Source organism: Martes martes (genome assembly GCF_963455335.1).
Source record: "Martes martes genome assembly, chromosome: 15".
Lineage (NCBI taxonomy): Eukaryota > Metazoa > Chordata > Mammalia > Carnivora > Mustelidae > Martes > Martes martes.
The window spans coordinates 59,334,332-59,359,229 of NC_137903.1; the positions used below are offsets into that span (position 1 = coordinate 59,334,332).

Genomic DNA, 24,898 nt, shown 5'->3' on the forward strand with positions numbered 1-24,898 from the left:
TCCCAAGAGGAATCCTTCCCATGAGAACTGTATAAAACATACAGCAAAGAAGGTAAAGAAATGCCCCTAAGGTTAATTAACAAGAAGTACAAATAACACCATTGTTCTGTTGTCTCAAGTACTGCCAGTACCTATTCCAGAGATACTCTGTTTTTAAAAAGCCAAGAACCCAATTCGTCTTTTTTGGTTTTTTTTGGAGGAGGGGAGGTAGTAGTTCTTAATGAATTCTTATTTTATAATCAACTTGATCCAAAGACACTGTACCATAAAACACCAGGCTTTAAACTGCCATACTGTATTTACTCATCTAGCTTTCATTTGTGCTTTCATTTAGCAAATTTTCAGCTTTTTTTTTAAGATTTTATTTATTTATTTGAAAGAGACAGAGAGTAGGAGCAGGTGCAGGAGGGTGCGGAGGGAGAGGGAGAAGCAGACTCCCCACCAATCAGGGAGCCTGACATGGGGCTCAATCATGACCTGAGCTGGGATCATGACCTGAGCTGAAGGCAGAAGTTGAACCGACTGAGCCACCCAGGAGCCCCTGGTTCAAGACACCAGGCTTGAACAAAAATATTTGTTCATGCGTTTATAAAAACATAAACCAAATGTGTTATCTCCCTATTTAAAATGCTGCGATGGCTTCCTTTTCCTCTTTAATAGAGGTCAGCACCCACTCCCCTCCAACCTGGTCATCAAACAGGCCTGACCTCTGCCTACTCTGCCAACCTCAGTTCCCGTCACTCCTCACCACGTCACTCCATTCCAGCTACCCTGGCCCTCATTCGATGCCTCTGATAAGCCAGGCTTCTTTATTGCTTCAGCCTTCTGAATTTGCTTTGCTTCCACTGAACACTAGTAACAGGGAGGGCCACACTCAAAGCCCCTGAAGAAAAAATTAAGTGTCTCTCTTCTGGAACCCTGAACTCTTTGGAAGTACTTATCCAAAATGCAGTTAAATAATTATGTTCTTACGGGTCTCTCCTCTACAGTAATATCATCTCTAAGAGGGCAAGGCCCCCATCTAATTCTTCCCCCAATGTAGAGCACAGAGCCTGGCATGGCAGGTAATGACGGATAACATGTGTCGAGCTTTTGCTAACACGTGACGCTCTCTGCTACCTGCTTTGCTGCCATATGAGGAAGGTTCCACTATACTCAGTTGACTTGTGAAGAAATTAGAATAGATCAGTACCTACCCTGAAGTTACCCGGCTCTTAAGTGGCAGAGCTGGAATTTGAGTCAGTAAAGATTTACTATAGACTTCATGGTTTTGTTTTTAGGGATTTATCCATTCATTTTGAGAGACAGAGAGAGCAAGCTGGGCAAGGAGAGGAGGAGAGAGAGAGAAAGAATCTCAAGCAGACTCCCTACAGAATGCAGAGCCCAACTCGGGGCTCAATCCCATGACCCATGAGACCACAACCTGAGCCAAAATCAAGCAACTTAGCCACTCAGATGCCCCATTTGTTTGTTTTTAAGTAGGCTCCATAACCAGGGTGGAGCCCAACACAGGGCTTGAACTCATGGCCCTGAGACCAATACCTGAGCTGAAATCAAGAGTCATGCGCTTAACCGACTGAGCCACCCCGGTGCCACTAGATTTCATGTTCTTAACCACGAAGCAACACAATTTATTAAATGAAGCCCACACTGGGGAAACACGTGCACAGGTCCACCACTGCTGTGATGGGAACAACCAACTGTTCATTATGACAAAGGGTCGAATGCACGGAGAGTTGTGCCAAACAGGAGATCAGAAACGGACCTGGAGAAACAAAACATCCTAGTCTGCTCTGTTGAAGTTTAGTCCACCCTAAGTCAACAGGAAAACAGTACAGGGTTTTAGGTTAGAGGATTCATAACCAGATAACCAGATTTTCAGTATGAGAAATGGAGTAAACCATTTCAGAGCCTTTCACAATCTGGTAGATACAGATAAATATGTATGTGTCAGGAAATTGAGAGAATTTCTATCTTAGGGCTTGTATCTTCTCTGCCATATACGAAACAAAAGGGTTGCAGAGTGAATAGGGAGGTAGGTGAGGGGATTAGAGAGATGACATCATGAAGTCATGCAGATAACCCAAACTCTTTCTGAAGCAAGCAGGGCCAGGATAGACAAAGACTGATGGACTGCTCTAGATGAGAGACTAGAGGCCCGAGACTAAAATTTAAGATGTCAGAGGTACCACCACTCTAGATTAGGGCATCTCTGGTTTAGCTATGGAAGTGGGCCGCCAAATTGTAACAGATCAAAGTCATTGAAACTGAGGCCATATTGGAGATAACTTCCCTCACATTTGATTATATCCCAGTTTCATATGAAATTTCATTTTATTTACTGATTTCACTTGAAGTCTTTTAAACTCTGGATTCCCTTTCACTTTTCATTTGAAGTTTCTAGTACTTGAACTACTTTATAATGTAATCATCAGTGCAAATCCGAGAATTTCAACCCCCCCATCTGTTTGACAACCTATTCAACATACTACCACTTTTCAGGTTTATTATCTTGGGTCCTACTCAGAAGATTTTATCTAGATGACAATACTTGAGTTTCACACAAATTTTAATAATATTTCAGCTACTGTATCAAACATGGTAATAATAATAATGATGGTATATCACCCCCTACCATCCACAGTGCTGGCATCCCTAAAACCCATCTCTCTGATTTGAGGCCATCAGGGAGGGACACCTGGCTGGCTCAGCTGGTTAAGCATCTAACTCTTGATTTCTGTTCAGGTCTTGATCTCAGGATCATGAGATCCGCCCGTGGCGGGCTCCGTGCTGAGCAGGGAGCCTACTTAAGATTTCCTCTCTCCCTCTCCCTTTGCCCCTCCCTACCTCTCTAAAAAGAATAATAATCAGAGTCTCTTGAATGGATGGAAGGGAAGTGATCACCTGGTTATTCCAAGGAATGGGAGATCCAATCACTTGCCTAGGACTTCAATCCAAACCTCCCAGAATTAGCCTCACACACACCTTCAGAGATGGTTGTTGCTGCCAATCCTGAGGGTTGTACAGGGTTGTACAGCTCCACTTGGTTTGTTCCTTTTGGGCTCCTTTCTCTACACTTTTCTTTCCTTTGTTTCTGCTAGGCTAGTGGCCACCGTCCACCCATTTAATAATTATGCCCTCTCCTAATCTCTTGCTTTCCCTTCTCTTAATGTCTTTTTACAAAATGCTATTATCTTCTCTCCCACTCTCCCTACCCTTGTAACGTCTATGGCCTTTTTTAATTACTTCACTGTCATTCTAGTTGGGTTTCAAGAAGGATAAAAATAAACATGTGTGCTCAATCACCATGGTGAAGCAGATGTGTCATTCTAGTTTTTTATGAGGTTAGATTAAATGTTTCTAGTCTGAGTGCCTCTCCAAACGGTAATGGGGGTAGCTCTGAGCTATTTTCAATGTTTTTTAAAGGTTAACTGAAAAATACATTTATCCACAATGAGACCATGAAGGGTGACATTAAATTTCTCAATGTGTTACTCCTGGTTCACTCATTCATTCAACGTTTTTACAGTGACTACTATATCCTCCACACTGTCCCAAATTCCAGGGATTCAGCAGTAAATGCAACAAAGTCTCTTGATTTCATGGACTTTCTACTATAATAGGATAGACAACTAAGCAAATACGTATCTTACACTGATCATAAACTCTGGCAATTATGTGCCTTTGATTACAAAAAATTGAAAAAGAATTAATGTAGTTAGTATAAAAGGATCACAAGGTACTCACAGAATTTAGAAATTGGATCACCCTCTGTTAGTACCTAGTAAGAACCAACAGGGGTGAGATTAAGTGAAATTATTTTTCCAAAGGAGGTAGAGGATGGGGATCAAAGCTGGGTCAAAAGATCTTCGTGGACCGACACTAACTGCAGCATTATTTACAGCACGGAAAATGTGGAAACAATCGAAACGGCCGACAATTGGAGAAAGCTTAACTCACACGTTCCATAAACAATGATGAACGCAGCTATTACAAACGATGTGTCTGAGAGACACTTAATGACATGAGAAAGCTAAGTGGAAAAGTTAGATATAAAACTATATACAATATCAACTATAGAAAACAAATGAAAAACAAATCTGCCAAGTAAAAATATACGTTAAAACGGCCAACTTTATTCTAGATTGTGGATCAATGGTTTTTAACAGCACCCTCATCCTATGGTGACTTGTTAGAAACACAAATTCTCACACAAATTCAGGCCTGGGAGCTTAGCAATCTATGTTTCAACAAACCCTCTGGGTGAATCTGACCCTCACTGCAGTCTGGGTACTGCTCTAGATAGTGAGATGATGGGTAAATTTTATTTTTATTTTATTATTATTATTATCATTTTTTCTTCCTTATATAAATTTCCACTTGACTTCTGTATGTGAGACACAGAGGCTAAGGACATTGGCTTTGGAATCGGACTTGAATGGAGCCCTTGGTTCTCCACATAGCTAGTGACCTTGGATAGTACCTTCCTCAATACTGATTATTTAAACAAATAACTCGGTCACATCTTTCAACACTTCAACGATTTCACTCCACTCTCACCTGGCTTATATGGTTTCTGACAAAGTCCAGGTAAGGTGACTGCTTTCCTCTGGCATCTTAGGATTTTCTTGTCATCTTTGGTTTTTTGCAGTTTGACTAGATGCCCAGGCAATATGTTTTGGTATCTACCCTGTTTGGTGTTCTCTTAGTTTCCTGGATCTGCTTTGGTATCTTGGGATGTTTGGGGGAAAACTTGTCCATTACCACTACAAATATTTCTTCTGCTCCATTCATTCTCTTCCTTCTGGTATTCCCATTGTGTCTTTTACACCTTCAAGAAACTGTCCCACAGCTCTCATGCTGGGTTTTTGGTTTTTTTTTTTTTTCATTCTTTTTTCTCTTTGTATTTCAGTTTGAGAAGTTTCTATTGAAATCATCAAATTCGGTCATTCTTTCCTCAATGTTGAGTCTGCTGAGGGGCCCCCCAAAGGTATTCTTCTGTTCCGCTGCACTGAATTTCTAACATTTCCCTTTGATTCCGCGTCTCTGCTTACACTATGCATTTGTTCGTGAATGTTGCCTTTTTCCATCGGAGCCCTCAACATATTAACCCTAGCTCTTTTAAATCTCAATCTGATAATTCCAAGATATGTATCACAGGCCTGAGTTTAGTTCTGATGCTTACTTGGTCTCCAATGGTGTTTTTGGTTTTGCATGCCTTCTAATTTTTTGTTGAAAGCCAGACATACCTTTCAAGTAATAGGAACTAAGACAGTCAGTCAAGAGACTTCATAACAATTTGGCAAAGAATAGAGCTGTATTTAATCTTTGCTATAGCTTTAGGTGCCAGATTCCTCTAAGTACTCCTGAAGTAATGTGCGCCACACACAGTTCAGCGGCAATCCACGATTATTGTACTACAACTCTGTGATGTGGTGGTAAAGTTAAGCGAAGGAAAGCATTCTACCTCATAATTAAACTTCAGTCTTTTACTGGACTTGTCTTTGGGTTGTGACCTTCACAAGTGTTTTTTGGCTTCTCTCTGCCCCCTCAGACGAGATAGGATTGCTACAGGGGACTGGAGTTGGTTAAATGCAGGCAAGGGAGGACAAAGCTCTGGGGAAGTCTTTTCCACCTGAAGGGTGGGTCTTTGTTATGCGGAATGCTCTGAGACTTCAAAATGTTTATCTTCCCCCTCCCTCTGCTAGAGCAACTTGGGGTCTTTCTGGGCTCTTTACCAGATGACCTGGTAGGCTTCTGGAAGCAAAACCCAAGCCAGTAGGTGGCATCTCCGAGGACTACAGGCTCTGGGGGAGTTTCTCACACTTAACAGTATTTCAGATGTACTCAACATCTCCATTTGATCTGTTTTAAATTGTGATAAAACAGACTAAAAAATTAACCAACTCAAGCACCACACAGTTCAGTAGTGTTAGGTACATTCACATTGTTGTACAACCCATCTCTAGCACCCTTTTCATCTTGCAAACACTGAAACTCTATTCCCATTAACTAACAACCTCCCTTTCCCCTTCCCCCTGGCAACCATGATTCAATTCTCTGTTCCTACGAATCTGACTCTGACTACTCTACGCACCTCATGTAAGTAGAATTACACAGTACTGGTCTTTCTGTGACTGGTTAAATTCACTTACAATAGTATCTTCAAGATTCAGCCTTGTGGTAGCATTAAGTCAGAATTTTTTCCTTTTTAAAGACGGATAATATTGCAGGGTATGATCACACTGCATTTTGCTTAACCATTCATCCACTGAGGGACACTTGAGTTGCTTTTACCTTTTGGCTACTGTGAATAATGCTGCTATGAACACGGGTGTGCAAAGACTTATTCAAGTTCCTGCTTTCGATTATTTTGGGTATAAAGCCAGATGTAGAGTTGTTGAACCTATATGGTAATTCAGTATCTGAATTTTTGAGGAACTGCGACACTATTTTCCACAGCAGCTGTACCATTTTACATGCCCATCAACAGCACACGAGGCCTCCGGTTTCTCCACACCTTGCCAGTGCTAATTTTTTTACCGTAGTCATCCTAAGGGGTGTGACGTGCTATCTCACTGTCCACTTGACTTTTTAAGCTATGAATTTTCTTCACTGATTTTGATAGGTAAGTACAAAGATAAATTTCAGTCCAGTTTTTCTCCAAGTTTTATTCTAAATTAGAGGACATAAATTGTCAGTAAGTTAGTTTTCTTCTTCAGTTAGTCTCTATGTCGATTGTTATCTGTCTAAAACAAGGAGAAAACTGCTAAATGGTCCTCAAAATAGGCATGGATGTATCATGTGTGATCAAGAATTGGTAAGACTTAGATTTAAGTTTTTCTTAACTCCTAGATTCCATGCCACACATATACTGATAGCTACGTATTTCCTAGACTGTGCCAAGCACTTTTCTTCCTATTCATTCAGCATTTCTTTACTGCCAGGCATCACGGTGGGTACTGGGGATATAAAGATGAGTGAGACCACACCATCTCCATTACAACAACATTATGAAGTAGGTAAAATTCTTCCCACTTCACATTTGAGGAACTACAGGCTCCTGAGGTCTAGCATCTTGGCTAAGATCAGACAGAGCCTGGGGAAATTGAGGTCTTACCCCACTTTTCTACTACTCCATTGTATGCCCTGCACTACCAACAGTTTCCTTTTTAAAAAGTAGTTTGTTTTTTACCTTAGATTTTCAAATGTTGGGTTTTCAGAGGAAAGGCACAATACAAAGAAATAAACAAAAACTTGTAAAACTCTACCATTTAGGAGTTGATAGTTGAATTAGAGGCACTTTACCAACCAATGCAAAGAAACAAACAATATTTTTATACAAAAATAGTAAATCCTAAAGCGAGCTTTAAATATCTGAGGCTTACTGAAAAAAACTGACATACCTTCCAAAGCTCCTTGCCCTGCCAAGTTAGAGGATTTTATTCCTAAGCAGTTTGTTTCCTAGACATGATTCTAATTACAAACAGAGTTCCTTGCAGTCCTATGTAAAATTCTCGAGGAGATAGAGACAATAAGTTTAAAAGATTCAAAGAATCGACAATTGAGTTGATTCTCTAACAAAACAAAACAGAAGGAAAAGGAAAAAAGTGTTCTGGCTGAGCAAACTTGAAAGAAATAATAGAATTTCAAAAAACAATTTTTGCTATCCCATTTCAAATATTCTTTCAGTAAAACAAAATTAGCTCTTTTTTGAAATTAACTTGATTCTAAAATTTAAATTCCTTTCTTTGTTAGCTAACATAACTACATACGTTTTTTAATCTAGGAAAAAATAAATTATTTTTAAAAACATTTTATTTATATATTTGTCAGAGAGCACACACAGGGAGAGCAGCAGGCAGAGGCAGAAGCAGGCTCCCTGCTGAGCAAGGAGCCTTATGCGCGACTCAATCCCAGGACCGTGGGGTCAAGACGTTTTAAGCCAAAGGAGCTTAATCGACTGAGCCACCTATGTGCCCCTAGGAAAAAAAATAAATTATGTTAAACCACAAAAACGCTACAAAGGAACAGAACTTCAGTGTACATAATCTTATAGGAAACTTATAAATAGAACATAATAGCCTGTCATAGTTAATTTTTGTTACCAATGTCCTCTGTACTTTAACCAAGATTAATCCCTAAATGTTGAAGAAAAGCTGGATAGGATATAAATCTAGAAGCTTAAACTTCTTCTGAAACTTTCTCAAGATTAAAGATAAGTTATTTAAAATATATGAAGATCACTGAAGGGGGGCACCTGGGTGGCTCAGTCAGTTAAGTGTGTGCCTTTGGCTCAGGTCATGATCTCATGGTCCTGGGATCAAGTCCCACATCAGGCTCCCTGCTCAGCGGAGAGTCTGCTTCTCCCTCTCCCTCTGACCCTCCTCTCCACTAGTGCTGTGTCAAGTAAGTAAATAAAATCTTTAAAAAGAAAATACATGCATGTTTCTACAAAGAGAATTTTTGTAGTAGTTGTTTTTAAAGACAGGCCAGTGAATACTTCGGCTCTCAAAAAATACTTGTTAAGGGGTACCTGGTGGCTCATATTCAGTTGAGGGACCAACTCTTGGTATCAGCTCAGGTAATGACCTCATGGATCATGGGATCGAGCCAGTGTGGGGAGTCAGCTTGAGATTTTCTCTGCCCCTTCCCTCTCTTTCTCTCTCTGAAATAAACAAACAAATCTTTTTAAAAATATGTTTGTTGAGCCAGAAGTAATAGAAGCTTATTGCTTACCTATAAGAATGAGGGGAAAAAACCCAAAAAACCAAAACTAGTGTATGTAGTTTTGGGTACAGAATAGATTTTTAGTTTACAGCAAGTAATGTTTTGGCTAAAATATAAATATCTTTAATTAATACAAATATTCTCTATTCAATAAATATTGAGCTCCTACAATGTGCTGGGCACCTCCTCAAGACACTGAGTGTAACAGATCAGAAAATGGTCCCCTTTCTTATAGCAGCCATGTCCACAGTAGCCAAAATATGGAAAGAGCCCAGATGCCCATCGACAAATGAATGGATAAAGATGTGGTAGTATATATATACAATGGATTATTACTCAGCTATCAAAGAGCATGAAATCTTGCATTTGCAACAACATGGATGGAACTAGAGGGTACCATGCTAAGCAAAATTAGCCAGAGAAAGACAAATACCGTATGATTGACTCAAATGTGGAATTTAAATAAAACAGATGAACATAGGGAAAGGGAAGAAAAATAAAATAAGAAAAAACAGAGCAAGGCAAGCCACAAGGAGGGAACAAACTGAGGGTTGCTGGAGGGAAGGTGTGGGGGGAAATGGGATAACTGGGTGATGGGCATTAAGGAGAGCTCACCGTATCTAATGAGTACTGGGTGTCATATGAAACTGATGAATCATTAAACTCTACCCCTGAAGTTAGTAATACACTATACGCTAACCAAATTGAATGCAAATAAAAAATTTTTTTAAAAATGGTCCTTTCCTCTTAAAGCTAACAGGGTACTGGATATATGCTCCAAAACTATCCTTTCTTTTGTGTGATTCCATGCTCATCAAGGACCTTTTGAAATATAAATTCACCCTCCCCAAAAGCTTAATACTCATAAAACAAAATACTACATTGCTGAGATCAGCTTTCTGGTTAAAGTATCAGCATACCCCTACTGAATTTAAAATTAATTAGTTAGCTTGAGTGAAACCCCAAAGCCTTGATCAATTATGATTATTGGTGAGATGTAATTTCTCAACCTTCAGAGCTGAGAATCAAATACAGGAGTGCAGTTATGTCCAAAGATGATAACTGCCAAATGAGTTGCTAGTTTACCCTCAGGCAACATAGCGTCATTTCATCATGTCCTACCAACTGCAATTACAATCAACTTGTAAAACTGTTAAGAATAAATAAGATATACCATATAACACTGGTTCTCAACCTTTAACATACATCCGGATCCCGTACAGATCTGCTAAAATGCAGACTGATTCAGCAGGTCAGGGGCAGGGACTGCAGTTCATTTCTGGTAAGCCCCCGGGGATGCTCAGGCTGCTGTCCACAGACCAGGACGGGATATAACACACCAGGAAACTGGTCTGGCACACAGGCTGCTCAGCCCAGCTAACTGCTCTCTCCCCTCCATGGATGTCTTATCTCCTTTACTGATCTCACTTTTCTTTTTTTTTTTAAGATCTTATTTATTTATTTGACAGCGAGACAGAGAGAGAGCACAAGTAGGCAGAGCCGCAGGCAGAGGCAGAGGAAGGGGGAGAAGCAGGCTCTCTGCTGAGCGGGGAACCTCACATGGGACTGGATCCCAGGACCCTGGGACAATGACCTGAGCCTAAGGCAGCGGCTTGACCAACTGAGCCACCCAGTGCCCTGATCTCACTTTTCTTGAAAGTCAAGTTTTTTTTCCTTCAAAATCCTCACCTAAGGAGAACACCCTCCATAGGCATTTAACATATGTCAACAGAATCAATGACATCCAGCCTTTGTCATTACTTCTATAGTTATGGACAGAACTGTTTCTCCCTCTGGATTTATTCTAAATAGGAAAGTACTTCTGAAAAGTGAAACATCAGAAAAGCTTTTTTTTTAAAGAAAGTAAAGAAAAAATTGGATTTGAGACACGATCCAGTGCGTTCTCGTGCTGACCTAATCAACCTTAAAAAAATAAATATCCATAATTAACATGTTCATTTATCTTGTTCCACTTTTGTGTAAATAATAAATAACGACGAAATCATTTGGTTTTCTGGGGCAGTTTTTAAAAAATTGTCTTAAAGCGGCACCTGGCTGGCTCAGCCCGAAGAGCACGTGACTCTTGATCTCCCGTTAGAGAGTTCGAGCCCCACACTGGGTGTAGAGACTACTTAAAAAAACAAAAATAAACAAACTCCAAAAATTAAAAATAAAACCCTTTAAAATCAGTCTTAAAAAAAAAAAAGGTAATCACTTCCTTCGGATGTACCTTTTACTTTTAAAGCAGCGCAATAAAAAATGAGGCCATCTTCGTAAAAGTAACATCTAGAACACACTTCCGACTCTTCAGACTTAACAGTCCTAAAAATAAACGAAATCGTATTCCTCTTATCCACAGGCAGGCACATCTTCGGCCCAGTTTCCACGGTTTCTCCGCCGATTTTCTGTGATTTTAGCCACGCGAGTGGCTGACTACCTCAGGGCTGGTTTCTGCACTTGTAAATGTGAACCTGGTGACACTCGGCCTCAGGCTGAGGGAAGGGACACGTGACACGGTGTTTGCCGCTCCCCAGCCAGTTAACAAGGACGAAATGTAATTTCATTTCCAGGATGTTGACCTCGACGGGTGGACGGGGTTTTGCCACGAGTGTGCCCCTGGGCACACACGTACAGGCTGTTCCCTTGGAGCAACCGAGGAACGGGCCGGGGCTCGGGCTGGCGCGGACACAACGTCAAGGGTCGCCGCGCAACGTGGACGCCCAGGGTTCCGCCCGCGCGCCCGCCTCCCAGCGCCGCCGCCTGCGGGCAGCTCTCCCGCCCTCCTCACGCTGCCGCGCGCCGGTGCTCCGACCGGCCCCCCACGGGCGCGCGCTTCGGAGGCCGCAGCCGCGGGGGGGGGCGCCCGCGAGCCCGAAGGGCCGTCCCCCCACGTCCCCCCACGTCCCCTTCACGTCCCCACCGAGCAGGCAAAATGGAGGCGGCGGGCGCGTTCCCGCCGGGCGGGGCTGCCGTCCGGCCCGAGGGTCCGCCGGGCGCGGGCGGCCGGAGCCGGTCCTCCCCCGGGAGGACCGAGTGCCCGCAGCCCGGCAGCCACCGGCGTGGCGCCTGCGGCACAGAGGCCGGGGCGAGACTGTGGAGGCGGGGTGTCGGCGCCGGCGACGAACAAGGACGCCATTATCGGCCTCGCCCGCCGGAGCTGCGGCTCGGAGCTCCCGGGGAGGGAGGCGGTGGGGGAGGGGGAGCGGGAATGGGGGGAGACGGGAGAGGAGGGAGGGAGGAGGACGGGGCGGGGCTCAGGCGTCGGCTGGGAGGCTGCGGGCGCCCGGCTGCAGGGCGCGTCAGTGGCCCCCTGCCCTGGGGGCCTTCTCCCCGCGGGGCCGACTCCGCTGGAGGGCGGCCCACCCCGTCCGGCGCGTCCCGGTGCGGGCCCGGGTCTTACCTGTGCCTTCCCTTTCTTTACCGTCCGCCATCTTGCTGCGGAGCCGTCGCCCGGGAGATGCCTGGCGTCACCCTAGGTCGTGGCGTCCTTGCCCCTTCCAGCCCCCGCGCGAGTCTGGTCTGAGGCACCGGCGGCTCCGAACCCCGAGGGCGGGAGACCCCGGGGCGGGGGCGGGGGCGGGGGGGAGGCTCGTAGCGCTTGCCCCTCTCCCGCCCGCTCCCCCCCCCGCGCTCGCGCCCCCACCCCTTCCGCCCCTCTCCCGCGGCCCGAGCGCGGCCCTCTCCGGCCAGGGGGGTCGAGGGAGTGAGCGAGCCACGGGCCCCGCTCTCCCTCCTCCCGACCCGCGTGGGGACTCGCAGGCCCGGCTCCCTCCCCGCCCGTGGGTACGACGGATTTGAGAGCGCGGCCGGAGAGCCGGGGGCGGACCTCGCGGCTTCCCCGGGGTGCGAGAGGCCGGGACGCCGGGCGGGCACGGGGGGCATCCCAGCCGGCACCCCCGAGCCGGGCCGGCGGCGCAAACGTGGCGTCGCCAAGGCGGCTGTGGCTGACACGGACTGGAAGGTTCTCATGGCAACGGAGACGGGCCCGCCGGGCCGCCTCGACCCCGACGTTAAATGCCCTAGCTCGTGAGGTTGGACGTGACCTCCAGCTAAGGTTACTACGGAAAAGTTGTACCTGCCGCGTTTCGAAAGCTTCGTGATTGTCGCAGGATGTTCCATTTTTGTCTGGGTTTAAGGATCAGCTCATTCTGCTAGAATTTTTTTTTTTTAATTTTCTTGAATTACGTGGTTCAAACGAATACACGATTTTAAAGCTAATCTTGGGTGATTTTTAAGTGTTTGCCTATTAGTTTAAAGGACATTATGTGAAAATGTATGAACTGTTAACTGTAAATGTTGAAGCCTTCAGAGTACAAGGTGCTAGTATGTGATGACTTTCTTAACATGCTCCTTTTATTCTGGTCCTGTGATTTCTCAGTAAGCCCGGAAGCAAACTGTTCTTAATTAAAATAACCTTTCTCTATAGAATGTACTCGTTTGGTGCTGTCACCAGCATTCTCTTTTTGAAACTGATGAGAAACTATTGAATCATCACAAAATGGCTTCTGTTAGAAAATAGGTACTTACATAAAACGAATACGGTTGTTTACAGCAAATTCTGGACTTCCCAGAATGTGGGAAAGTAATCATTAGCATTGACATAATATTTAAATTTCGTAGTCATTATAGTCTAGTAGTTTGTTTTTAAAGACGCCCTCTTCGCATATAGATAATGAGGGGCTTTGAAATAAACGTAGGAAAACCTCAGCTTTGGGCCCTGCTTGACTTCTCACTCACTGTGCCTTCTCATAGGCTGTTTGCAGTTTCCTTTTTCTGGAATGCCCTCCCCCACCCCCTCCCTGCCCCAACTTTCACCCTCCCACAGACACTGTGGCCGCTCCCTCCCAGTTGTCAGTGACCTCCTTGAAGGTCACCTGCTCCTTGAAGCTTTCCGGGTCAAGCTCTTGCTCACAGAAGTCCAGAACTCACATTCTAGAGCCTCTATCATTGATTTGCAATGACTTTGTATATTTGCTTGTACTGTAAGCTCTTGAGGGCAGGAAACACTTTATTTGTCCCTGTATCCCCAGTGCCTACAACAATTCTTAAATTCTTGCATCTGAAATAATACATGTTTTAAAAAATTAAGACTGGAGTTAGTCTTTCCAATGACTTATTAAGAAATGATTATTTAGATTATTCCAAACCACATTAATCTCTACTCTGAATTTCCACAGCAGATTTAAGAACATACTGTTTCTCTAAATTGGGATGAGTAAAAAAGCAGTGTTTGTTAACCCCTCCCCTCCAGTTAGGTTTTGAAGACAGAAGCCTGATGATACAAATTTTTTATGTACTCACAGTTAATCACCTAAGTTGGGATACATATTAGGAGATTAATACATATTTTTCAATTGACTAATTAGCTGATTACACATAAAAGTGTATCATTATTCTGGAAAACTCCACAAAGTGGGAAAAAAGTATACTTTTTTTGTTTTGTCATTTGTAATCCAAATGACAAAATAGAGGCCCACAATACCAGTGAGTAATTATCTGCATTATGCTACCTGACTTGACTTTCCACTTGTCTTTGGTTGTGGAAAACTGACTTCTGATTATGTTACGATTTTAATTCTTTTAAAATATTATTAGCTTGTTTTGGACAACAGCAAACTAACCACGGCCATTTTTTCCCCTTAGGATATAATTTGTTTCTGAACTATGGCTTTGAGCACTCAAGCGCTCTTTCACTTACGATTCTGAGTGATTTTTCTGAGTTTTTCTGAAATTCCAAACTGGAAAATTATTTTTGGTCCCACTCAGACATTATACAATCTTGGGGCTAAATCAAACTACTAGCCTATTCAAAACAAAACAAAACAAGGGCATAGTTTTAGACAATGACATGCTTGATTAATTATTCAGTGGGGCCAGGTTATGTCCTTTTGCATGTTTGAATTTATAGTGAGTTAAATCTGTTCACACGGGCGCCAGTTCCATGCTAGTGAGGGAACACAGATGTTTCTTCTGAATACAATTGACTCAGTTACCTAAGAGGTGGCTGAAATGGAAAGGATAAGTTGTGTGAGTAAGGCAAAATCATAGTCAAAAAATCTTCACACCCTATCTACTTTCCTATTCTGGGGATAATTGAAACCTCCTTGGATTAGGAATAATTGAAAAAACAAAAACTGGATTTTCCTTGGCTGTTACCATGGACTGACATGAGCCTAGGCAAGTCATTTATTTCATCTCTTTAAAACTCCATTAACTCAGGGCGCCTGGGTGGCTCAGTCAAGCAGCTGACTCTTGGTCTCTGCTCAGGTCATGATCTTAGGGTCCTGGGATCAAGCCCCCCAGTGGGGCTCGGTGCTCAGGGTGAGCCTGCTTGTTCTTCTTCCAATCTTTCTCCCTAAACTAAATAAAATGCTTTTAAAAATATAAAGTAAAATAAATAAATAAAACTGTTAACTCACGGGGTGCCTGGGGTGGCCCAGTCAGTTAAGTGTCTGCCTTCAGCTCAGGGCAGGATCTCAGGGTCCTAGGCTCTCTGCTCAGTGGGGAGTCTGCGTCTCCATTTCCCTCTGCCTGCCCCCCTCACTCCTGCTCTCTCTCTCTCTCTGTCAAATAAATAAAATCTTTTAAACAAAACAAAAACGCTGTTAACTCAGGAAAAAATGGCAATGGCCAAACTCCCTATCTTGGAGTTTTCATGAGACCCAATAGATGTAACTGCAAGCTTTTGAAAGCTTAAGAACTTGAAAGGAAATCCACTTTCTTTGAGATAAACCCCCATTTCCATGTAGGAAGGAGCCCTCTGAGGTCAAACTCCAGCTTCTTTCCTGAGATTCAGCTTCCCCTGAGAGAGTTTGCTTTTCCAGGACTTTCCTACACAACAGGAGGTGATCTGATTCCAGGCCTCACACCCTTCAGTTAGAGAACCTGCACCCTGCATGACATCTGGAGTCCACATTCTAGAGCTTGGCATCTTCAGTGTGCGGCCCCTTCCTGGTTTCCACCTTCCCATTTTTAAACCTCAAGTAGAAGTGGCTTTAAGCGTATCTCGACTCCTTGAGCTCTAGACCCAGGAAATGAGAGGGAGGCAGTTACTTTCCCTGGTTTGTCTAATTCCAGTTTCCTAAAAAAGGTTACAACCCTTCCCTAGATGATTCACATCAAGAAGGTCCAGCGACGGGGTGCCCGGCTGGCTCAGTCGGGAGAGCACGTGACTCTTGATCTCAGGGTCTTGAGTTTGAGCCCCGCTTTGGGTGTAGAGATGACTTAATAAAATCATGGGAAAAAACCCCAAAACAAAAAACCGTCCAGTCCTTCAAGATACTAGCCCTACCTGTAGGGGAGTGTCCTTACCCTAAGATCTCAAAATGAAAACCTTATCAGAATACAACAGAATAACGGTTTGGCTTCATTACGTTACAGCAATAAAAATAACTCTTCTAATTACTTTGTATACATTATCTCTTCATCCTTATGAGGCTGATACTGGTATCCCTCTTTCACAGATGAAAAAGCTACATCTTCCCATTAATGGCCGGCTGAAGGTCTCCGTCAACAGGGGAGCTGGCTAGGAGCCTAGTTCTGATTCCAGAGCCCCTGTGCTCTACCACTTCTTAATAACTAGACCATTGTTATATCCTGTTTAGTAACGTGAATATTTAGAGAAGGGCCACAGTCCTGGGCAGGATTAGTCACCTTCCTCCCCGACTCTTTTTTTAACCACTGCAAAACATCAACCAAAACGACGGGGCAGAGACTCTTAGGGACTGTGAGGGAACCAGATAATGCCGTACACGTTGCCCCCATCTGGACAAAGACTTGAGGTCCTGGCCTTCTGATGACAGAAGAGGAGAAAAAACTCACTCTTCTGCGAGTGGTCTGGTCATCTTCTCGTCCCTCCCCTCCTCCCCGAAGATTGCAATTTCAGGCCTCTGGAGAACGAGGAAGAATTGTGTTAACTTCTTGGCCCCAGACAAGAGCGTTTTTGAGAGTCAGAACTCCTCCGGGCTTTTCAGGGAGACCCCGAGCAGGAAGCCGGGGCTGTAGCACTTGTGGGCAGCTAGAAAGTAAATGTTATGTGAAACCACAGCTCTTAAAGCATTGAGAAAACTCACGCTCCCGGCCCTGTGTTGCTCAAAAGCACATGTTTCTTTCTGTTTCACTTCAAAAACACACATTGACAAGGCAAGTCACTGTTTAATTCATTACTTAAACATTTCCTGTCCTCAGCGGCACTTTTCAGGGACCCTCAGAGCTAAGCAACTTTTGGGGAGTCTCTGTTCTTTCTTCACTGAAAATAAGACCAGAGGGATGAAGGATGCTGGAGCTGACCCAGAGAGTCAGTAAATGTTTATGATTGCTCACATAACCTCTCCCCCACCACCACCACCGCCACCGCCGCCGCCAGAAGTGTGAAAAACAGAGAAAGAGCATGGAACGATGCTGGTAATTGACTTGGGAATGATTTTTCAGTTCCTTCTCCAAAAAATAAATCTTCGAAAATTAACTTTCACTTATGTCAACATTTACATAAGGAGATAATGCAGCATAGAAGAATCAAGCTAACAGGAGATTAAACAGACCCAGGCTCGAATTGCACTACGCATCCGCTAGTTGACTTTGGACATGTTCTTTCTCCTCCAGAACCTGTTTCCCCACCCAAGGTTATGCGGGAAGTTAGAGGGACATAAGGAGATGACTGGCCAGTTGGGACCTGAAGCCACCACTACAGCTCCCTTGCCTTCTGGCCTGATTTCATTTCTTTGGCCATGGCCGGCTGATCTTCAATGGCGCCCGGGCCAGTAGAGATACTTACGGCGTTCTAGGAGCTTCGCTGAGCAGTTTCCAGGGGCGATCGTGCCTAATCATCACAATACCCCTGTAAGAAGGTGGCCGGTATGATACCCATATGAAAGATGAAGAGACCCGGGTGTGAAGATGCCCAAATTGCTTCTCTGAGAAGAAAGGTCAGTGTTCTAGTGTTGTGCCCCAAAGGCTCTCCTGATCTTCCCGGATTTTTCATTTCCTCCCTCTGCCAACTCCCAGGGACTGGCCTGCTCTCCCCTCTCTTGAAGGAGGCCTTGTCTTCGAATGGGGCAAGGGGAACTGGAACATCCCTCTCTCTCTAGCACCACCGTCCTTGCTACCCTTAAATATGATCGTGTAAACTTTTTTTTTTTTTAATTTTAAGGGTTTCACTGGTGATCTATGAGGAAAGAGACAGGATAATGAAATTAACAGGTGGGGATAGCATACGCATCCTGGAATCCCAGCAATTTTTTAGAGACGTGGTTGCTGATTCGTAAAGTTCACGACTCTGAGTCCCTGAGATGGTAAGAGGGTATGCCTGGCCCATGGAGCTCTTCTCCTCCCCGCCCCCCCCCCGCCCCCCGCCGCTGTTTCCATGCTACGGCTACCATAATTCATTTTCCTCCCCAGACCTGATACAGATGAACACCACTCTGTGTGGCTCTCACAGGACAAAAGAAAAATAGCCTAAAGGATAAATAAATTGTTCTAGATGTATGTACATACGGATTTTTTAATTGCAGTATATGGTATTACTCTTCTGCATTATTGACAATTCCAATGCCATTGGCAGCCTTAGAATCGAGAAGAAATGGGCTCCGTGTTGTGCCTCACCTTGCCCGCACAGGCCTGGCCCATGATGACGGCCATTTACTAAGACACCCGCAAATAACATTCAGTTGAGACTCAACATTCTTGTGAATTGGAAACTAACTGCTTCTCCGTCCCCCCACCTTCCCTAGTAACTGTCCCAGAACAGGGATCTGCAACCCCCACCCCCAACAGACTCTACCGCTAAGCAAAACAAGACAAACCTGCAAAGATTAAAAAAATCTTCTCAGGTTTTGCTGGGTTTTTCTTCATACTTTTTTCTTTTTTCAGGTCAGCTATATTTTCAAGAAAGTAAGGGAAGGTGTGAGATGAAGAGTGAATGGTGGCAGCTGGAGAGAGGTTAGAGAGGAAGTTATTTTTAGGAAGGCTTGGGTGGGAAGGGAAAGTCTCTGTCTCTGTCTCTCTCTCTCTCTCTCTCTCTCTCTCTCACACACACACACACACACACACACACACGAGGGAAGAGGGGACAGGTGCAGCCTGCACCAAGGGAGGGCTGACTACCTGGGTAATGGCTGACTACTCCTTTAGTCCCACTTATGTCTTCTCACATACTCCTAATCCTTTTCCACCAAGCCAGAAAAGTTGGCCCAAATGCTTGGGGTGGGAGGTGGGGGGTGATGTAGGCCAAGGGCATCGTCTCGTTCACCTTACTTTTCCTCTCCATTCTTAGAGGAGGAAGATTCACTCACTGTAGAAAACACAAGGGCCTACTGTGTGCAGGACAGTCTGTTAGGCACAATGGGGATTTCACCAGCGTGACAGCTGATACCTGCTCTCTGTTTGCTGAGATACCCTTTTGACCTGGTAATTTGAAGCTAGCGGTTTTTTGTTTGGGTTTTGGTTTGAATTTGGATTTTTTTTTTTTTTTAGATTTATTTATTTGAGAGACAGAGACAGCATGAGTGGGGGGTAGGGCCAAGGGAGAGGGAAAGCAGCCTCCCCACTGAGTGGGGAGCCCGATGAGGGATTCCATCCCAGGACCCTGAGATCATGACCTAAATCAAAGTCAGCTGCTTAACTGACTGAGCCACCCAGACATCCCATGGCTGGGTTGTTGGTTTGTTTGTTTGTCTCAAATTTATTATTATTGACCCACAAAACTGAAATATTCACCCAGCACAGCTACTTCCTCCTTCAAATGATGCATAGTGTATATTATACCCTTACCGCGGCCATAGTGGCTTGTATCTGTAGTGTGTGATCAATTCTTAATTATCCAGAACACCATAGAAGTGTGTCATTGTGGGGCGCCTGGGTGGCTCAGTGGGTTAAGCCTCTGCCTTCGGCTCAGGTCATGATCTCAGGGTCCTGGAATTGAGCCCCACATTGGGCTCTCTGCTCAGCAGGGAGCCTCCTTCCCCTCTCTCTGCCGGCCTCTCTGCCTATTGGGGTCTCTCTCTTGGTCAAATAAATAAATAAAATCTTAAAAAAAAAAAAAAGTGTGTCATTGTGGGGAGGGGGAAAAAAAGGATGTCATTAGATTAGACTAATGGTGTCCTTCTCCAGGAGGTAAGAGGTGAATTAAACCTCCACGTGAAGAGCAGGAGATTGTGAATTTAATTTGACAAAATCTGTTCACTAGATGGTTTTATTACAGTGCCTCAAATGGGTCTTAAGGCCTTTGAATTCATTGACCTTTAACTGAGTAGAATATTAAGTAGAAACATAATACTAATTATAGTTATCTCATAGTGGAGAGGGCTATGTATTGTATTTGCTCTAATCACACAACAATGTGCCAAAAAAAACCCGGAGAATATAATAAATACTTTTAAAATTAATGCCCACAAACATAAAACCTTCCCTGAATCTTAAATAACTATAACTGCACAGAATGAAGGCTTATGTATATCTCTTTTTAATGCCCTTGTCTTCAACCTGTGAGCACCCAAAAACTGTGACCCTGTCTTTCTTTCTGTTAATTTTTTTTTAAAATGATCACTTTAACAATGAACAGCATAATGAGAAAGCCAGAGCTCTAGAATCCTGAATTCCATTTCTTTTTTTCTCTGATGTTATTCAGGAATATCTACTGCTGGAATGGCTGTGGAATATTTACCAGACCTCTGTACCTTTGTGTCTTTAAAATGGGTACAGTATCTTTCCCACTTGATTACGTGTATGCTTTGAAGTCTTAAGATGATAATTATTATCTTTTCCATGAAGTATCACTTACCTAGTGACAACACAAATAGAATTTGATGATCAAACATGTTAGGATCAGAAAAAAAAAAACAAAACAAACAAACAAAAAAAACACATGTTAGGATCAGGATATTGATAATGTTAAAGGCAAATTTCATATCCAGTCCAGGGTCTACACACCTACATGACATCCAAGACTGTTACACTCTTGTCTGTCCAACCTTGAGCTATGCCGACAATTAATACTTCTTCATGGTCCATAACAAAACCCCACATTAAAGCAATCAAGAAAAAAAATAAAGCAAACAAGAATAATATCAGTTAGCAATGAATTCTGGAACACTGAAAAGAAACTTAAAAAAATAAAAATTTTAAAAAAGAATAGTGTCAGTTAGATATAATACCAGTTTTATTTTTTTTAATGAATTTTTATTTTTATATTATTTGTTTATTTATTTTAGAGAGAGTGAGTAGGGGTGGGGGGGCAGAGGAAGAGGGAGAGAGAGAATCTTGATCAGGCTCCACACCCAGTGTGAGCCCAACGTGGGGCTTGAACTCATGACCCTGAGATCGTGACCTGAGCCAAAATCAAGTCGGTTGCAACTGATTGAGCCACCCAGGTGCCCCATAAAATCCCAGTTTTAACTAGGGCTAAGCCTTGGGACACTTGGGTGGCTCAATCAGTTAAGCATCTGATTTTGGCTCAGGTCATGATCTCAGGGTCCTGGGATGGAGCCCCAAGTCATGACAGGCTCCCTGCTCAGCAGGGAGTCTGCTCGTCCTTCTCCCTCTGCCCCTCCCCCTGCTTGGGCTCTGTCTCTCTCTCTCAAATAAATAAATAAAAATTTTTATTTTTTTAAAGATTTTACTTATTTATTTGACAGAGTCAGAGAGAAAGCACAAGCAGAGGGAGGAGCAGACTCCCTGCTGAGCAAGGAGCCCAACATGGGGCTCGATGCCAGGACCGTGGGATCATGATGTGACCCAAAGATAGACACTTAACTGACTGAGCCATCCTGGTGCCCCTAAATTAAAAAAAAATTTTTTTTAAGAGAATTAAGCCTCAATAGCATTCTTTGTTTGTTTTTATTAATAGACTTTATTTTCATTTATTTATTTTAAAGATTTTATTTATTTTTTTGACAGAGAGAGAGAGAGATCACAAGGAGGCAGAGAGGTAGGAAGAGAAAGAGGGGGAAGCAGGCTCCCTGCTGAACAAGGAGCCCAATGTGGGGCTCGATCCCAGGACCCTGAGATCATGACCTGAGCCGAAGGCAGAGGCTTAACCCACTGAGCCACCCAGGTGCCCCTCCCTACACTATTTTTTAGAGCAAAAAAATTAAGCAGAGTTCCCATAGACCTCTTTTCGGCTCCCCCACCATTTCCCCATCATTAAAATTTTCTGTTAATGTAATCCTATTTTTTTTAATTTTCTGATATTTTAAAAATTGGAGACAGTTATTGCTTTGGCAAATAGGAAAAGTATTGGTGATCGTAATCAGTTGGACCCATTAGCTACTACGGAGGAAGTACTTTTATACCATTTATACCGAGACTGAGATTATCTTTTTAGAGGAAACTCCCATATTTAAATAGCTAATCAGGTGGTTTGGGGGCACAATTTGCAACCAAACATGACAAAGAAAGTACTAAATTTGCAACATTAAACTACAGACCAATGTTCTGTCCTTTTTTTTTTTTTTTAATGATTTTATTTATTTGACAGAGATACAATGAGAGAGGGAACACAAGCAGGGGTGGGAGAGGGAGAAGCAGGCTTCCTGCGGAGCGGGAAGCCTGATGTGGGGCACAATCCCAGGACTGTGGGATCATGACCTGAGCCAAAGGCAGAGGCTTAACAACTAAGCCACCCAGGCGCCCCCCAAGGTTCTGTTCTTAACTGTCCCCTTGGCAGGTGGCTTTGACCAAATCTCTTAACCTCCATGGAACTCTTGGTTGGATTAGAAAAGCCAAAAGAGGACTTTCAAGTCCAAAATTTCATTAGTTTATTAATCCCCTATTGCCCAAATGAGTGGCAGACTATGTCAGGTGGCTCATAATTTTTTTTTTTCATTTACATAGTTGGGTTTTTTAAATATGTACTTTAAAGTCTAGTACCTCAAACCCATGATTTCCCAAAAATGGCTTAAGATGAAACTGAATTTTAAAAATTATTCAATTGGTGTCAAATTAGAGGAAATATTACCTAATTGTACCAGTAACATGGGTATGACAAAAACCAGAAGCGAATAAAGTTTGGGAACACTGGATTCACCAATGAATGAACCCATTCAAGAAACTGTGTCAAAGCTAGCCTCGTCCCTGAGCTCTTCTTGAATCTGCGCCCTCTAGATAATTGGGCTCAATTAATGAGCAGTACCTCAGCACTGGCAGGGGGGAAACAGTACAATAAGAAAGGTACTAGAATGGAGAAATGCCCAGAGGTGCGGGAGCAGAGCAATTAAATCTAAATCCAAAACACCGTTGATATTTCTGGAAATTAGACAAAGTCTACAGGGCCAACCTCTGAGTAGAGAGAAGGACTGATTAAACCTGCCTTAGGGGCGCCTGGGTGGCTCAGTGGGTTAAAGCCTCTGCCTTCGGGCTCAGGTCATGATCTCAGGGTCCTGGGATCGAGTCCCACATCGGGCTCTCTGCTCCGCCGGGAGCCTGCTTCCCCTCCTCTCTCTCTCTCTACCTGCCTCTCTGCCTACTTGTGATCTCTGTCTGTCAAATAAATAAAGAAAATCTTTAAAAATAAATAAATAAACCTGTCTTAAAGTTTTTCAGGCCATAATCACTTCCTCGTCTTCTAGGGCCGGTAACTTGCCGTACTCACTTGCCGAAGCTATCCTGGGGTTTGAGCTCATTCATAGCTTTCTCCAGTCAAATGCCGTCAGGGATGTGGCTGGAGGCAGCCTCATCATCCCCAGGGCACCAACCCCACTGGGCTTCCCTTGGGGAGGAGGAGAGGAGACATTTGACTCATGTGTACATGAATTTTCCAGTAGCCAAAGCCTGTGGCTCTTTCTTTAATCCACATGTGGAACAGCTAAGTCCAAAAAGGGTAATGCATCTCACTGGTCTTCATAACCCAATGCCTGAAACCAATACTTGTTGGACCAAAGATATAGGTAGGTAAGTTATGAATGAACCGTGATCCACTTCTGCTAAAGGCATGCTTCAGGCACCAGTATTCTGAAATGTCATGTCCCCCCCCCCCTTTTTTTTAAGACTGTCCCTGTCCTACGTCCGTGAGTTGTAAGGGGAAGAATTTGGAGCGTGTCTCCTTTCTCCGCTAGAGTCACAGGCTGGTGCTGGAGTCCTTTCCGAGCGCCGTCAGGAGGCGCCTGCCTCGAACGACTGTTTCCGCGGTGTGCAAAGCTGGTCCTGGAGGATATCTGCTGGTCCACGCAACGTCCTGTATTCCAAGTTTCAGTTAATGTTCTGCTCTTTAAGGGGCGCCTGAGTGGCTGCCTCCGTGGAGCATCCGCCTCTGGATTTCAGCTCAGGCCGTCATCTCATGGTCACGAGATCGAGACCCGCCTCCGGCTCGGCGTTCATCGTGGAGCCTCCTTGAGATTCTCTCCCTCCCTCTGCCCCTCCCCCTGTTCACTCTCTCTCATTCTCTCAAATAAATAAAAAATTTTAAAAAATAATAATAACAATAATCTCCTCTTTAAGTTTGGGTTGACTTCCTTGACAAATGCCTATTGGCTTCTTTGCCAAAAAAAAAAAAACCTTTTTTTTTTTTTTCCTTTAGCTTCTGGGAAAAATCAGTCCTTGATTGTGGTAAACAGCTTATCCCAGGTACTTAGTGGTACTTTTATAAAATAATAACTAATATTTAGAATCCTATGTGCTAGGCCAAAAACTCCATATAGGACTTTTAACCCTCACACTGACCTTATGAGGTATAAACTATGATTATTCCCTCCTGACATTCTAAGAAACAGTGGCCTAGTGAAGTGAGATTTCTTATCCAAAGAAGCAAAGTCAGAGCTTGTATTGACTAAAGTGAGTTATGAACCCAGCTAGTCTGTGTTCAAAATCCACACAATTCACCACTTTCCTGTGTTTTTGCTCTTAGTAATCCTATTTTGTTTCATGTTTTACAGATAAACCTCTCTCAAACCTTTTCTTAAGGAAAAGGGTTACTGTCCCTTAATTGATAAGTCAATATAATGGTGAGTCCTTCTGTAAGTTTTTTTTTAATCCTTTATATGGTACCCCAAGAATTCAGTTTTCTTTTTTTTTTTTTTAAGATTTATTTTATTTATTTGACAGATCACAAGTAGGCAGAGAGGCAGGCAGAAAGAGAGGCGGAAGCAGGCTTCCCGCTGAGCAGAGAGCCCGATGCGGGGCTTGATCCCAGGACGCTGGGATCATGACCTGAGCCGAAGGCAGAGGCTTTAACCCACTG

At 43.7% G+C, this 24,898-nt stretch overlaps 1 protein-coding gene across 7 annotated transcripts in view; it reads right to left on the minus strand.

Moving 5' to 3' along the window:
* DRC8 (dynein regulatory complex subunit 8) overlaps positions 1-13,150 on the minus strand; it is a 107,389-nt gene extending 94,239 nt beyond the window's left edge. For 4 of the 7 annotated variants that reach the window (XR_013968012.1, XR_013968013.1, XR_013968014.1 and 1 more), the window contains exon 1: positions 12,131-13,150. Coding sequence is in view for 2 of the 7 variants with exons in the window: in XM_080824351.1 (XP_080680477.1) it covers positions 12,148-12,849 (702 nt within the window). In the remaining 5 variants the exon portion in view is untranslated. Of the gene's footprint in view, positions 1-7,808; positions 7,983-8,536; positions 8,669-10,960; positions 11,053-12,130 lie in introns of those variants that run through there. The other 3 variants (XR_013968016.1, XM_080824351.1, XM_080824352.1) reach the window with 3 other exon arrangements.
* Positions 13,151-24,898: the final 11,748 nt, after the last annotated feature.